At 34.5% G+C, this 17689-nt stretch overlaps 1 protein-coding gene across 1 annotated transcript; it reads right to left on the reverse strand.

Moving 5' to 3' along the window:
- Positions 1-791: 791 nt before the first annotated feature.
- On the reverse strand, positions 792-17486 carry LOC143406325 (UDP-glucuronosyltransferase 2B31-like). Its single transcript, XM_076865051.1, has 5 exons — positions 16763-17486; positions 15919-16067; positions 9306-9437; positions 8042-8129; positions 792-811 (listed from the first exon to the last, which is right to left on the reverse strand). The coding sequence occupies exons 1-5, from the start codon at positions 17484-17486 to the stop codon at positions 792-794; spliced, it is 1113 nt and encodes a 370-aa protein (XP_076721166.1).
- Positions 17487-17689: the final 203 nt, after the last annotated feature.

The following is a 17689-nucleotide window of genomic DNA, read 5'->3' on the forward strand; positions in this document are numbered from 1 at the left end:
TTGAAGAGAAATGATGCTAAGGCTGGATGTACAAGCCAGCACTACCAGTCTCCCAAAACAAAAGAGAAGGGTGAATCTTGACACACAATTTTAAGTATTGAATACCTCATTCAGAAAAAGTTAACACTACAAAACTCTACACCCAAGTGAAATTAAATCATGCTGAGTATTTGCGAATCTATATTGACACTATGAGTATTCTTTTGAAGGTTCTTGTATCCATGAATAAATTATGAACCACAGACCTGCTCAGTAAATTAATACTGTCAACTTGTAAATTCCAGCAGTCATTTTCAATAGACACTTGTATCATTTTATTATTTTTATTTTTTCCATCTCCCTTTGTCCTGAAATAGTTCTAACTCTTAAACAAGCAGTATATCTTGGAAATCTGGGCTGTGTCTTGATGAGATAAGTTTTGAAAAGTGATTTTGTAAGCAGAAGGAGAAGCCTGGTTCACAATCTCTTCTTGTGAAATTGAACTGGAGGAGGTCCATCTGTCAGGACTCCCAGGTTTGGGTCTAGATACCACTACGCCCTTTTCTTCTTCTTTCCTGTTTTAGCAAACTTCTGGCAACAAAACAGACAGCATTTGGTGATGATAAATATTACAGTTGCCACACAGGCTAGCAGGAACCCAAGCACATCCAAAGAGTAGTACTGGAACCAGGAGAGGTCATGGGCAGCCACCCGGAGGTGTTTAGCTCCTTTGTGGCGCATGACATACTCAATCCAGAAGACAGCTCGGTCCAGAGGCTTCACTAGCTGATCATGGTGAATTCTTGATAGCCTCATAGCATTCTCTTTATATCTAAAGGACAAACCATAAGACACCAACATTTAAAGCAACTTAATTTGCATAAGTATATTAAGTCTATGTAAGGCTTTTAGAAATGTTCATAAAACTGAATCTAAACAAGTGCCTTAGGTAGCCACAGAAGAGCCAGGTTGGTGACACAGGCCTGTATCCCAGCTATTTGGGAGGCTGAAGCAGAATAATAAGTTCAAGGCTAAGTCTGGGAAACTTAGCAAGATATTGTCTCAAAGTTCAACAAAGTGGGCTGAGGATGTAGCTCAGAGGTAGAAAATTTGCCTATCATGAACAATGCACCTGAGTTCAATTCTCAGTACTACACACAAATGCAAAGAATATCCATAGACTGTTGTTGTTGTTATTGTTAAAGATGTTAGATCAGCATAGAAAGTTTAACTTTTAATTTGGAATTTTCTTATGGGCAAATATTTTTCAAAGAAAAAATGGAAGGTTGATTAGAAAAATAAATCATTTGCTGCAGATAAAATGATAATAAGCCATTCTAAGCACTATAAATAAGATAGTTAATTGCAATTGAAATGATCATCTTGAAGTCTTTGAAGAGAAAGTGTCATAGTGGGTGAAATTACTTTTAATCAGTCTCTCTGTTTTTAATCTTCTTTATTGCTCTCTACTGTCTAATTTCTACCTAGTATCCATGTCAGATTATAACACTGGCTCAAAGATTTTCACCCATAATCATATTTAGAATAACATTCAGATATACTCTTTGGACTACTATTAGGCCAGAACGCAAGAAAAGACCACTGACTCCAATTAAAATCAAATTAAAGCACGCTTATTATTTTGATCAGCGGTGCTGCCTCTCCCACCAAAAACCACAGGAACAAGACAGCCCTGCGGTTTTCTTGCAGCCTAGCTTTACAGCCCAGAAAGTTACAAAAGGGAGGTTATAGATAACAAAACTCTGAGGAGCATAACACAAAGGCTAGTTTACATTTTTGCTGTCCCAGACATCAGAATTTATGAAGGTCATTAGAGCCTCAGAGAGGGTCGTTATCTGGCCAGGGAAGGCCAAGATTTGTGAGGCGTCACTGAAGTTTCAGAGAGGGCTACTATCTGGTCAGAGAGAGCCAGGCATGGGTGAGTTCAAGGCAGGCATTCCAAGCTAGTTCCGAATTTGCAGTAATTTATGTTAAAGCCGAAATCATCTTTTCATGGCTTTGTGGCGAGATGGCTCCCAATTTTAAGAGAAAATCAGACTGGGTCTAGCACAACTGGACCACAGAAAGTCACATACTGGAAAAGTTCTCTCCTATCATTCTTCCTGTGCATATTATGTTACAGACACAATTTTTTTTTTTTGTTTTCAGTTTTCTCCTGAAGCCCCCAATGTCCATCTCAGTCCACCAACTTTTCTGCCCCGATTCTTCCTGTTCCCTCTCCTTTGCCTCATCCCAAATTCCTGCACTCATCCCATGCCCCATCCATTATGCATTAGCAATCATTATCAGAGAAAACATTCAGCCCCTGTTTTTTGGGGATTTGTTTATTTTGCTTATCATGATATTCTCAAACTCCATCCATTTACCTGCAAATGCCAAAATTTCATCCTTTTTAAATGCTAACTAATATTCCATTGTGTATAATATTCCATACTTTTGCTATCCATTCATCTATTGAAGGGCATCTAAGTTGTTTCCACAGTTTGGTTATGTGAATTATGCTGCTATAAACGTTGAAGTGGCTTCACCACTGTAGCATGCTGTTTTTAAGTTCTTTGGGTATAGACCAAGGAGGGGGAGAGCTGAGTCAAGTGGTGGTTCCACTTCAAGTTTTCCAAGGAATCTCCATACTGCTTTCCAGGTTGGTCGCACAGATTTGCAGTCCCACCAGCAAAGTATGAGTGTGCCTTTTCCCTTACATCCTTGCCAACACTTATTGTTGCTTATATTCTTGATAACTGCCATTCTGACTGTCATGAGATTAAGTCTTAGAATAGTTTTGATTAGCATTTCTCTAATTCTTAGATATGTTGCACATTTTTTATGTATTTGTTGATCAATTGTGTATCTTCTTCTGAGAAGTGTCTGTTCAGCTCCCTAGCCCGTTTATTGATTGGGTTGTTTGTTTGTTTGTTGGTGTTAAGTTTTTTGAGCTCTTTATATATCCTGGATATTGGTGCTCTATCTATCTTGAGCGTGGCAAAAATTTGCTCCCAAAATATAGGCTCTCTCTTCACTCATTAATTGTTTCTTTTCACGGAGAAGAAGATTTTCCGTTTGAATCCATACTATTTATTGGTTCTTGATTTTATTTCTTGCACTTTAGGAGATTTGTTAAAGATGTCAGGGCCTAATCTAACATGATGATTTGGGCCTACATTTTCTTCTATTAAACATAGGGTCTCTGGTCTAATTCTGAGGTACTTGATCCACTTTGCGTTGAGTTTTGTGCATGGTGAGAGGGGTTTAGTTTTAGTTTACTGCATATATATTTACAGTTTTCCTAGCACCATTTGTTGGAGAGGCTATCTATTTTCCAATGTTTGTTTTTGGCACCTTTGTCTAGAATGAGATAACTGTCTTTATGTGGGTTTATTTCTGTGTCTTCTATTTGTACCATTGGTCTACATGTCTATTTTGGTGCCAATACCATGCCTTTTTTGTTACTATAGTTTTGTACTATACTTTAAGGTGTGGTATTGGGATTCCTCCTGCTTTACTACTCTTGCTAAGGATTGCTTTGGCTATTCTGGATCTCTTATTTTTCCAAATAAACTTCATGATTGCTTTTTATATTTTTATGAAGAATGTCATTGGGATTTTAATAGGAATTGCATTAAATCTGTATAATGCTTTTGGTAGTATGGCCATTTTGACAATATTAATTAATATACATTATTATTTTAAATATTCATATAGTTCTGAATGCTGACTTGATGGTAAAATCTAAGCACTACACATTTTACAGAACATTTTTTGTTGTATCAAGAGAAAATTTGACTATAAAAGATATTTTATAAAAATTGAAATTATTTGCTTTCCAAAGTACGCCATTATAAAAATGATGAACTCATCTATTCAGAATAGAAGAAAATACATGCGAATCAAATATCTCAATATAAACGTGTCTCCATAATAAAGACTACTGACAATTTAATATTAAGACAAGTAACCTAATTAACAAGGGATTTAAAGACTTGGATAATTATTTGTACAGAGAATAAACATGACTATCTAGTATGCATGTGAACAACAATTCATCATTTTAAACAACCTGTAGAGTGCAAATCAAGGACAAAATTAGTTGCCACTTCATAACCACTAGGATTGGCATTATAAAAAGAAGACAGATGATAGCAACTTTTAGCAATGATGTGGAAAAGTTAGAACTCTCCTATACTACTTCTAGGAATGTATAATCTTGCCAATTATTTGGTAAACAGAATGGAATTTAATTACTAACATGAAATTCTCATGTGAGGGAGTAATGCCACTCTTTGGCACTACATAAAAGAAATGAAAAAAAAAAAAACCTTTTTCCACACAAAACAAGCCATGTTCAAATATTTGAAATTAGAAAAAAAGACCAAATGTCCATGATGTAATAAATGGTTAAAAAATGTGTTATATCCATCCACATTAAAGAATATGATTCAGTAATAAGTAGAAATCACATAGTGCTACTTGTTTAAACATGGACAAAATTAAAAAAAAAAAAAACAATATAGTAAGTGAAACAACCCAGTTGGAGCTGGCTGCCATTGTATGTCTGTTTCTATTTGTATGAAATGTGCATCTGAGGCTAGTTTTTAGAGACTGAATCTATATGAGTTGTGGAGAAGAGCTGGAGGTTAAGAGGGATTTACTTGAAAGATATATGAGATTTCTTTTTGGCACAACAAAAATGTTATAAAATTATCTCTTGAAGAAGAATTCTGAACTATGTGAACATAAATCAATTTATTTGACTTTTACAGCTCAAACAAGAAATTTATGGTATATAAATTATATATAATAGAATCTGTTAAAGTAAAAATCAATTTTAGGGAAAAATTTATATTTTCAGTAGAGGGGAAACACTTGAAAAAATCAGTATAGTCAATGACTTTTTTTTTTAGATGAGATTCCAAAAGTACATACAACAAAAGGAAAAATAGACAATTAGGATTATGTTAAATTGAGAAGCTTTCATACTGCAAAGTTAACACCAAGAGAGTAAACAGAAAACATGCACAATTGAAAGGTAATACTTGCAAATAATTCATGTAAGAAAAGATGAATATCTAGAATATGTGAGGAATTCTAACAACTCAGCAGCAAAATCTAAATTATTGCTGTAGAAAACAGAAAATGATCAGAATAGACATTTTGATTTCAAAAGAAAATATTGTATATGACAAAGTGCTCAACTTTACTAATCATGGAGTGAAATGTAAATCAAACAACAATCAACCCACAAGGTTGAATTCAGAACTCTTTTGTAGTTTTCTATTCAAACTTTGAAAAACACTCATCTTCAGCATGCCAAAAAGAGCAGCAGCATCAACAAGAACAAAAACAAAAATGAGATAATCTCATTGAATAGAATGGTCATAATCTAAAAGCGAAAAAATAACAAATGCTGGTGAGGTAGAAGAGGATGGGGACCTCTTATAGTCCACTGAGAGGAATGCAAATTTGTATAGCCACTATGGAAAAAAAGAACATGGAGTTTCCTCAAATAATGCAAATAGAACTACCATTCAGCTTTCGCATTACTGTATACACAATGAAACGAAATCAGTTTATCAAAGAGGTCCTGAACTTCCATGTTTACCTGAATCACTATTCACAATAGTCAAGCTATAAATCTACTGAGGTGTTCATTATTGGATGATGGCTAAAGCAAACATGGTAATACATACACACACACACACACACACACACACACAGACACCTACACACCACTGGATTTTATTCAGCCATGAAAAAGAATGAAATATTGTCATTTTTACTAACAAAAATGGAAGTGGAAGTAATTATGCTAAATCATATATACTGGCACCAAAAGAAAAATACTGTGTTTTCTCATTCTCATGTGTAGTCTAAAAAGCTGATTTAATAGAAGTAGATTATTGAATAGGAGTAATGAGAGGCTAGGAAGAGTAGCAGCAAGGGGTCTAAAAAGAAGTTGAAAAATATAGAACAAGCTACAATTAGATAGAAGGAATCAGTGCTACTGGTATGTAGCACAATAGGTTTACTATTGTTTATAATTTTTTAATATATATTATAAAGAATTAGAGGAGAAGAGTTTGACAGTTCCTAGCAGAAAACATTATGAATATTTAAGAATATGAAAATAAAAATTTCCCTGATTAGGTCATTGCATAATTGTATCAAATTATTCTGCCATACCAAATAAGTATATATAATTTTTAAAAAATGTTGGTAGTTTTGGAAATTTTAGGTATCAAATGGAAATATATTATTTCTCAACTGCATTGTCCTTCTGTTCTCTTGTCATATTAGCAAAAACTGTGTTCTTTATATTTAGCTTTATAGTAAAAAATTTTTAGTACCACATTATTTTACTACTAACCAGTACTGCTAATTAAGTAAATTTATAAGGCTAATTTGCAATGTAAAAATGATTGGTTGAGAATAAAAGCACATTTCAAAGAGTTCAATAATTTTAGTTATTAACATTAGACTCAAAGAGGAATAAATCTTTTTTCATTTTCAAGGGTACCTAAATATAAATATTACTTTACAAAAAAATTGTTATACTTACGAAGGTTCATTAATGACTGTATTCAACGCATTGAGTAAATCCATACTTGACATTGTAATAAAATTCAATCTAAGAGCTGCTCCTTTGGCCTTCATGTGCATGACATTATCAGGTTGATCAGCAAACAAGGGAATGCCCACTAGAGGGATCCCATGATAAATGGCCTCATAGACGCCATTGGTTCCACCATGAGTTATAAAAGCTTTGGTTTTTGGATGACCTAGGATTGAAACAAATCAAGGGAAATTATTCATGTCAGAAATAAATTGTCAAATATGTAATATAAAGCAACGAAGATAAATTGTTTTCTAGGTAATAGATTCTTATAATGATGAATTCATATTGCAATTACTTTCAATTCTTGGGGCAAGAGGCACCTGTGTCCACTGGCGAGGTAAGTGAAGATTACATGGAAGAGTTGGTATGTTACCTGAGATCTGAAAAATGAAAACAAGGTTGCTACCTATACAAATGGAAGGAGGACATGCTGGGTAGGACAACCAACTTGTGCAAACATAAACTTGTGGATTTATGTGTTAATTAAAACAACAATGATGTCCCTGAGCATGCTATGAAGGGTGTCCAATGCAGCAGGGAGTGGGTTGTTGGTAGTTATGAAATCAGAGGTAGGATTTGCTGTACTTCATTAGGAAGTACAACTTCATGATTAAGATCTTAAACTTGATTGAGAAGTGTTTTTCAGTAGAGAAAGAGGATGATCAGAATGTTGTGCCAGAACCTACCTCTGAAGGCTGTACCTTCCAAGTTCAGGACAGCACTCCTGGGACTTTTAACTTATATGCTACACAGCTGAGGCATAAAGTTTATTGTGTAGTATGTTTGGAATAAATTTGTCTTACTGTTTTTCTGCTAAAACTCTTTGTAAATGTGGTTTGTCATTATAGCACTTTTTATAACAAAACTGTACTAGAACAGTTATATATGTATAAAGATTGTCTTCTCAATGGGTTTCCTATTACTAAGTGAAATTTCATATTTTACAGTGTCCTGTAAATAAGGATTAAATTCTATCCTTTTCCTAAAAAAAATTTTTTTAAGGATTATGGATTTTTTTTTTTTTTTTTTTTTTTTTTTTTTTTAGGATATGGAACACGCAGAGTCAGTTGTAATAACAGAGAGAGGGCTGTTTTGTATCAGCATTTCAGATAGCACTATTGTATGTCAAAGGGTAGGTATAAAATTGTAGAAATAGGAGATAAGGTACAATCCAGGAAGTGACCAAAAAATTCTTTGTGAGAGGAAATTACCCCTAAAATAAGGATACTTGGATTATGAACACAAACAATACGACTTTGTATAATAAAATGCCCACAGTTGTTTTTTATTCACTTTCTCCCTAGGATAAAAAGAGAACTTTAAAAATCAGATTATTTTGAAATTTTCTTAATACATTTTCAAAACATTTTTTAATTATTATTTTTCTAATTGGCTATTACTCATGTTTTTGAGATTTATTCTGAGTCTTACCAAGAAGGTCATTCTGAGGAATCCATTTGTAAAGTCTAGTATTGGGTCCTAAGGTAGCTGGTTTCTTGCCATCATATCTCCATATGACCTGTTAGGGTAAAGCAAGCCTCTTATCAGTTGAGTTAAATTTCAAATTATAGGATATTAAAATTTGAAAGCGATTAAGAAATCACATACTTAAATACCTATCCTATGCAAGATAAAGAAATGAGATTAAGAGACAATAAATAATAATAACTATTGAAATGGGTATATAAATACAGACATAATTTTCCTGTATTAATTTTTATTTTTAATTAAGTTCATATAAATAGTAGCTTCATGTAAGTAGTAGCTTAGACAAATGAGTTTATCAATGTCAAATACAAATATCTAAGAAATTGATAATTATATATCTACAGCATAATGTGTAAAAAATTACTATTTATATTCATTTTGTTTTAGAAATCTGTATTTTATACTAGTTCTTATCTACTAAATTTAATATTAACCTTTGTCCTGATATGCGAAGATTACTATAACCTTACTTTTTCCATGGGTTACTAGTGTTTTGTCCTTGTAGGGTCACAGTTTCTAATTCACAGGATTCCATCTCCACCTTTTCTCTTATACCTCCCTTCTTGAGAAATTAATAGAGCCATGTCCACCATGACAAGCTAAGTCTCCTTGTTTTGATGGATACTTGGACTCAGGGTTGGTGAGCCTGGCCTTCTTTTCTCTAACTAGCAGCACAAAAAATCATCACAACTTGGCCCCTTCTAACATTTAGGGGGAGTATCAAGGCCAGGATTATATAGGATGATGATGTATGATGTTATTGAGACTTTTTATTGCCTGCTATTGCTATTACACTGATGCAATCACTGACTAATAATTAACTCCATGCTTCTTATGTCTGTCGTGTGCACAGTGTCCTCAGGAGTTCTGCAAGCAAAACAAGGAAATGAAAGAGCAGAATTTGGAGATTACTGTGTATCTGCATATAATACTTTTTTAATACCAAGTTCATACTGCACCTGAATAATGTATTTCATTCTGAGCACAATGTTAATGTCAAAGTATTATTAATCAAAAATATCCTTTGTGCTTTTTCAGAATTTGCTGTATATATTTTTGTTTTAAATGTATTTTTTGAGATAAATTTGCACTTAATAATTTAATCTTTCACAGAGAAAACATATGTAATTATATCCTTTACAAGGTTTAAGATAACTAAATAGGTACTTATTCAGTAGTTCTCCACCACTAGGGCACTTTGTCTAACCTTTTGTGGAATCTGGGCAAGGGCTGATGCAATCACATTGGCCCTTTCTTCAGTCATGTTAGTGACCATTGACCCCAGAGAAAACACCACAACACCATTCTCTCCAGAGCTCTGGACAAAGTCCTCCATTTCCTGTAAAGGAAAGAATTTGTTCCATCACAAAAGAGATAAGACAGAACACAGAGTATTATAAGGTTTGATACAACCATTTAAGGAAATAAATCAAGTATTTATAGAAATTATGTTGGGTTGTTTTAAAAATTAAGTTATAATATACACAATATAATATATAGTTATAACCATTTCTAAAGGTATAAAATTCTGTAGTATTACACATGCATATATTTCACATTTTTTATGCAAACAATATCCAGAACATTTTTATTTTTTACACAGGAAATCTGTATAAGTTAAGCAAGAACTCCTGGTTTCCTCCTCCCCTGGACCATTGTCTACCTTACTTCTACTTTCTGCTTCTCTGAAATTGACTAGTTAGGTATTCATGTAAGTGGATTTATAGTAATTTCTTTTTTCTTTGAAAGACTTATATTACTTAGTGTAATGTTTTTTAATGTTATAGCATCTATCCCAATTCCCTAATGTTTTTAAGGTTTAGTGATATTTATGTACATTTTATCAAAAAATTCATTAACATATACCTAGGTAATTTCCACCTCTTCATTTCCAGGAAAGGAGTTTTATGATTGACCTTGGGCCAAAACCTTGTGAAGATCCTTCAATCAATTCTTCTACAATCTAGCCAGAAGTGGAACTGGTAAAACCATTCAGTATTGGCGTGTGTGTGTGTGTGTGTGTGTGTGTGTGTGTGTGTGTGTTGCTAGAAGTTGAATCTAGGGCCTTATACATGCCAATCAAGTGCTTTACCAGTGAGCTACATCCCCAGCCCATGTTATGCTTCTTTTTTAAAAACATAATCACTTAGTTTAGTTGGAGATTTCTTATATGAAATACATTCCCTTTATTATGCATATATGCATGTGTATGCATCTCTGTCTCTGTGTGTGTGTACACGTGTATGTATGTATACGTGTGTGTGTGTGTTTTCAAGCAAGAAATGAAATAGTCACTATAGACTAGTGAGAATGTTTTTTTTCTCCTTGACCAAATGCTTGTTGTCCTATCTAAAATTGCGTCTCCTATAAGAGCTGGCTTTTGTGTTTCCTCTTTGCATTAGTATTTGGGTACTCTTCTTTGTATTGTCAAGAATCCTCTAAATTTGAGTCTTGTTAAATTAGCTTAACTAGAATCTGCCAAAACTGATATCTAATATTTTACATCTGATTTAAGATATTTTCAGGTCTCTCAAACTTCTCCTTCCCCAGATATCCCACTGACCTGCCTTCAGCAACTATCTTGTTAGGTTAGTTTGGCCAGAAACCCTGCATCCCCTTATGTTTTCTCTTAATAACTTTCTATCCACTGATCCTCACCTTACACCTTTTCTTCAAATCTATCTTTTTCCTTGTGTTCATAACTGAACTTAATTTATCTCCCTTTTCTACAAAATTCAATTGCAGTCGTGTCTACACTTACTGTGTAGATGCAAAATGCAGTCTGCCTTACTGTGTTTAATATTTGTCATGAAAATTTTTTTTCTTTAACCCCCAGAGAAGGTCGTATTTATCTCCAAACTGCTTAATCTTTCATTCAGGATTGTAAGTGTGCATCTTTAAAGCCTGTGCCTTCACTCCTCACTGGTTGATTGGCTATCTATTGGGGAGTAAAACTCCTGAAACTTTGTCCTGAAGAAACATCTGCGGACATTGGTAAGGGAAGATCATGTTTTTCAAGAACCTCACTATTCTGTTCAAGCTGATCTAAAGTCCAAGAAATTGGAGGCTACGCTAGTCTCCTAGGAGTCTCAGTTTTAAGGGGCAAGATTAGAGTTCCAGGCAAGCAAAAGCTGTTTATAGTGACAGGCATCTTTGATGGAAAGATAGCTGGGTACCTTACTGGCTGTCTCTCTGGAATGGAGGTAATTCCCTAACTCCTGGGCTCTAAAATTCCTTTTTGCTTGGCTAGGCCTGAGACCTATTTATTAATTTTCCCATGGGAATACATCAATCAAATGAAAGCTCTTTTCAAGCCCCTGCCAAATTTGTTTTCTGACAACTTTCTCTGCTTTCTTGTTGGTATAATTTCAGTACAGACAGTTTGGATCTTTAATGCTACTTAGGGAAAATTTAGATATCCCCAAACGTGCTCCTTGGTGGACTCTCCCTTTCCATCTCCTGTTTCTTCTTCCTTTAACATGTCATTATTCCCCTCAGGACCCTTGCACCCTTTGCTATGTCTCCTTCTAGGTCCTACCTCCTCCCTCTGCCTGTGCCCAGAGCTGCACTCTTCATGTCCCTCTTTAGCGCCTCTGTTCCTGCATTGACAGTCACTTGTTCCTCTGTCTCAAGCAAGGGCTCTCAAGGAACTCAGGATCCTCCAAAAGCAACTACTTGAGGTTGAAAGGAAAACAGCTAATTAGACATAAAGTGAATATGTTGTCCACTTAGATGGGCTTCAAAGACATTTAGAGGGACACAAGATGTCTTGTCTCCCTCACCTAAAATGAAGACTCCCTTAAAAGCCTTCTTCACACATATTTTAATTCCAAGAATCTTTACCGCATATTGAATATATAATCTCACCTTGTTGCATTTTATCAGAAACACAATTTAGATGAAATATTATATAGAGATAATAGCAGTAAGTTTTGTATTACAGTGTTGCCTGATTCATGCCTAAAATTTTAGAATGAAAGCTGGAGATCTGTGTGTCTGCATGTTTATGCCTGTATGTGTGTATGCATGTGTGTATGTGTTGCATGTTACATATATGTGATATTTTCTCAGCTCTAGATGATATGCCTAATGAAATATATAAAATCTCTGAATGGCTTTCTATTCCAACTCACTGTGAGATAAATGAGCACTTACATATATTAAACATATCTAAAATTACCAGAAATGTAGAAAAAATCAAATGCTTTCAATATTCACATGGCTTAGTAAATCTTTGGAAAATAGGACTAGTTTTATGTTATTGGTTTACTAAAAACAGATGTGTTACTCAGTTTTCATCAAAAGTATAATATGAGCTTATATTTTTATTCCACCTGGGTTTGCCAGTTACCTATGGTTGCAATTAGTTAACAAGAAAATCATTTGAGATGAGGTCTAGCATTTTTGCTGTTAAGTTTGAAAAGTATGTCTTCTTAAAACCAGTTTCCAAAATCTTTTTGTTAATTTGATACCTTAGTTACATACTAAGTTAAATTAAGGGATATTTGTTTATTAGATGTGTAGCCCATTTCTACATGACTGAAACACTAATTTTTACATGTGGCTTTTAAGCATAATTATATTTGTGTCTGTTAAGAAAGATAAAGAATTATTGAATGATATAACAGTCCTATAAGAAAACGTGTCACTAAAACATTTGCTTGTCAAATGGACTTTCATCACATCTTTAACTACTGCAGTTTGATGAACCTGCCTAAAGTAGACATGGAAATGAATGATCTGATAAAGAATGATTATAATATTTTTGACATTAAGTTTGATATTTTGCTGGAATTTGATGTTTTGTTTTCATGATTCAAGGCACCATTTTTTCTTTTCCCATACAGTATTTTTCCACATGACAAATTTGTAGTTTACACATTTTTATAGAAATTAATCATTTATTGGCTTCTCTTTTCTAATCTCTATAGAATTTGGATGTTCTTGCCGTTAGAAGTTTAACTCTGTTTCCTAACTTGGCTTCCCAGGTTTCCCAACCTCAAGAGGCTTTTAAAAGTCTATCTGAGATTTCTTTTGGAAAGATCTGGCAAAGCAAACCTCAAAAGCCTTATGATCAATTTCCATTCTTCCTTCATTGATGAAAATAATCCACCCAATACAATGAAATTAAACATATTTGGTCAGGAAGTATTACCTTACTTTAGTTATCATTTTTCAGAAATGGAGTTGAGTGGTTGTAGGTAAATTTCATGTCACAGAGGACAATATTTTGTGTTATTTTAACCTGTAAATTGGACAGTCTCATGTTGTGTTCATCCTCACTAAATTTTCAATTCTAGGTTCCTCATCAAACTAAAATATTCATTGTTTCTGCTATCTTCCTGATGTAGACTACCAGGAGCAAAATTCTGACTTTTTTTTGGTGACTCTCTAAAGATTTCCTACAAGTTGAATCTGGGAGGTGTCATGTTTTGCTCTAAGAAATCATCACAACTGTGACCTTGATCTAAGAAATCATCACAACTGTGACCTTGATATCTGTGCCATCACTAGAAGCACTTAAATTGCACATCAGGAAATTTGTCAGTTGTGATGTCTGAGACTATGTTCTGTCTTCAGCAAGAATTATTGTTTTGGCCAAAATTTCCTTGACTTCTGATGTTTGTTCTTAGTAATCTTTCATCCACTAACCCTCACCCTGCACTTAGGCTGAACTTCATCTTTCTCGTTCTTTTTCTGGACATCCTCTCTTACCTCCTGTATTGACACTGTCATTTCCATTTAACACAAATGGAGAAATCTTTTAAAAATAGGATTGAACTACCCAGAACTTCCATTACTCTTAGGTGTTCTTTTGGAATTGAATTGCAATAGCTAGCCTCAAAGTTTGGCTTTAAGTTCCTATATTTGGATTTTAAATGTTCAATGAGATCAGATACAATGGTACTGCTAATAAAAGAGTAGACAAAGAGAATCTCTTAAGTGATCACTTAATAGTGAGTTAAAAAATGATTGCTGTTTGATGTAACAGCTCTGTGTTTGGGATTGTATAGGGATTCTGGCCCTGAAAATGTAAAGGGGAGCATTCCCATGGTGAGAAAACACACAGGGAAAGGGGGGTAACAGGCACTCTATTTCCCACCCTTAGAATGCCCTATAATTTTTCTAAGGATCTAATAATATAGCTAATATATGTGCTATGTCCAGCTGGTATGGCAATGCCCTGAGACCTCTGTGTTAGAGCCTCATCAAGCCTCAACCTTGATTGCAGGCACATAGCTCCTGGGAATAGAAAAACTTGTTTGCTAGAAAACTACAATGTTTCATCAAGCTTCTGTACTCCTGGAGCTGCCCGCCTAACATTCAGACAGTGGCTTTCTTGAGAACTGCACAAAGCTCCTGACACTACATATTGTAATGGTGAAATGTAGCTGCAGAATAAGCAACCTTACTGATACTTTAAACAATAATGTGGTTATGGTACTAATGACCTGATGTAACCTATTGGTATAAATAAATGTGGCCACTTGGACAAAGAGCCACTCTGCCACCTTCCCTGCTTCTGCACTTTGACTCTGTCTCCTCTTTATTATTATTCCTTACAGGATTGGGTCTCTGATGGCTTCATGACTTTGGCATGCTTGATGGCTAGGAAGTTTCTGTGCAAAGACACAGAATGCCTAGCTGCTGTAGCAATGACCTGCATGAGGAGGCTCTGTGGTAGAGTCTTATTATCCCCAACTTTCATCTCAGGCACATAGCTCATGGGAATAAAGAAATTCTCTTGTTAAACAACCGCAATGTTTCACCAAGCTCTGCTGCCTGAACCTGACCACATAATAGTTACTTTAAACAATGGACTTTCTTGAGAACTATACAAAGCTCCTAACATTGTACACTGCAACTATAGTATGTAACTGAGAAAAAAGCTGCATAATGTTACTAACTCTGTATCCTGCCTAATGACACAGTGAACAATAATGTATTACTGATGCCAGTGACCTAATATAACCTATTGATATAAATAAAGCTGGCAACTTAGCCATTCTGTCATTTTGCCTCTGCATCTTGTCTCTGTGTCTCTTTTTATTATCCTTACAGTTTATTGGAATGATAAAAGTGCAATATTTATTAAAAATACATCAGATTCTTATGTTTTTTCATAAGCAGTATTATTCTAAATACTTACAGAATTATTTTATAATTAAAAGCTAAGAGCATCCATCCTACAGATACAAGTAGTACAAGTTAATATATGTTCTTCAAATATGCAAAATTTATGGTCATTGATAACTCTGCAGTATATCTCTCTTTTTCTGTAAGACAACTGAAGTGTGGTGACCCACTTTGCCACAGGGAGTTTTCCTGAGGTTCCCCGATAGCCTTGGGTAGACAGGAAATGCCTGTGGTCCTTCCCTATTATAATATTTCTCACAAAATTTCTCTTTCATGTTCAAAATCTGTCTTTCAATGTAGAATGTAAGGTATTTGGGAGAAGAGACTCTGTTACTTTGTCTTTCTGCATATAAAGAATTTTCCTATGGTACATGCTAGTCATTTCTTTGAATTAATGACTGATATTGTCTTGTATGTTGAGAAATAAAGACCTTAATTTAACTGGAGCTTTGTGTAGCTCTCAAAAGTCCCCAGGTTTTACTTTTCTACTATTAAAAAAAATAAAATCCACATAGTTATGTGAATATGCATAGACATGTAAGAATTTCTATCTACAGATCTCTTTGTCCCATTTCCTATAACTTTTTTTTTCATAGTGAATGAGACATTCTGAGTGAGAACAGAGAATCATTCTTGGTGAAAATGCAAGGACAACAGAACCAACTAAATGGGAATAGGTTTACCTTAGGCAGAGGTTTGGCAGGTCTGCAGTGGAGTCCTCCAACGAAGTCAACATTTGGTAGGGTTGGGCGAGGAAATTCCAAATCCCAATAGGTTCTAATGAGCCAGATATCTGCTTTTGACATTGTCTCTAATAATGTAGTGGGTCGTCCTGAACAGGAAAAGGAATACAAAAGCTATAGGACATTAGAAAGTTATCATGTGGAAAAGAATATGTCTGGTAAGTATCTGAATAAACTTTTAATAATGAAGCCAAACATGTTTAAGAGTGTCTGTGATTTAATAAAGCTAATGTGTGTGTATGCATATGTGCATATATAAAAAAACATATATGTTGCTCATATTTATGTGGACATACGTGAAAGGCACAATGTGAGAGATTAATTGACAAAATATTTGAATTTATAAATGTGGAAACTAATCTACACATACAGAGATGATTTACTCAAAGCTACATAGATAATTGTTCTAGAAATATTTGTAGGAGTCAACAAACTACATTCTAGACTCATGAAGACATTGAGTAACATTAAAAATTATTGCTTTTGAAGACAAAATAAAATGGATACTAAAAGGTTAATAAAGGTGTGTGACTGCCTAGGGAAGTCCTCAGTGGCTTATTTTGTGTGTGTGACTTCCTGATGTATCCAAACATTTCAAACTAACTTTACAGCTTAAGCTTTTCCATAGTGTTTTGAGTTTGATGTATTATTGTGATAAAATATTTTCTATTTTATCACCATACATTTAAAAGATTAACTTCTCTGACTTCATACTCCCTCAGGCTCACCCTCAGAGACATGACTAATTTTGGAATTTTCATTGCCATTAGAAAATAAGACTTACCTAAAATTTCACTGTAAAACTGATTCCACTTCTTCTCATCAAATGTTTGGAACCAAAAATCAAAATACAGCACATACAGCATATTTTTTATCCGCTCCATGAATGTCATTTGATCACTTAATTCTGACATAACAATAGGAACATAGGAAGGAGGGAATGAAAGTCCTGCACTATATTTTTCATACGTGTATCCAAACAAAAAGCGAAGAGTATACACAAGTGGTATTTTAAATAGCTCAGCTAGCAGTTCACCACAGGGACTAAATGCATCTGCAAGAATGACATCAAACTTGGATTCACGTAGTTTTGTCATAAGATTCTTGTTAAAAACTACCTCTTTACAGAGTGTCAAAAAGTATTCAGAATCTTCCCACGCCAGTTCTTGCAACATTGAAAAGTATGTCCAAATCGATTCTTTTGGCAGCTCATAAATCAACTTCCTGAGTGCTTCAATGTAAAAATCTTCCATGTCAGTTTTAGACATTGCTGAAGGGTAAGTCTCAAATTTAATAGCAGATCCTTCTTCAACATAAAAAGAAACGGAAGCTGAGGATTTCAGAACAGTCACTTCGTGACCTTTCTGAACTAGTTCATCCAATATTGTCTTTATATTGATCCAATGGCTGTATTCCGTTGGCCACACAAGCACCTTCCCACAACTTCCAGAACTAAAGTGACTACTCAGCTGTAACAGGAGCAGAACTGCAGTCATTTTTGTAGACATCCTGGTGAGATGCAAGGCTTCCTTTCACACTGGATTCCCTTGCTCTTGCTGATATCCAAGCAGAAATCGTTAGTTAAAATATAACTTGTACACACCTAAGTAAATACATACACTAATAGACAGAGTGTCTGACTGCCAAGTGGGAAAAGCAAATGGTAGATGACCTCATGTCCTTATGAAAATGTGCCATAATTCCTTTCTGT

Source organism: Callospermophilus lateralis, chromosome 8 (assembly GCF_048772815.1).
Source record: "Callospermophilus lateralis isolate mCalLat2 chromosome 8, mCalLat2.hap1, whole genome shotgun sequence".
Taxonomy (NCBI): domain Eukaryota; kingdom Metazoa; phylum Chordata; class Mammalia; order Rodentia; family Sciuridae; genus Callospermophilus; species Callospermophilus lateralis.

Coding starts and splice junctions, on each gene's coding strand:
- LOC143406325 (XM_076865051.1), bottom strand. CDS start 17,486: ATGTCTACAAAAATGACTGCAGTTCTGCTCCTGTTACAGCTGAGTAGT. Junction 9,438..15,918: donor CTGCCAAACCTCTGCCTAAG/GTAAACCTATTC, acceptor TTTCCTTTACAG/GAAATGGAGGACTTTGTCCA. Junction 812..8,041: donor TCCTCAGAATGACCTTCTTG/GTAAGACTCAGA, acceptor TTTGTCCTTTAG/ATATAAAGAGAATGCTATGA.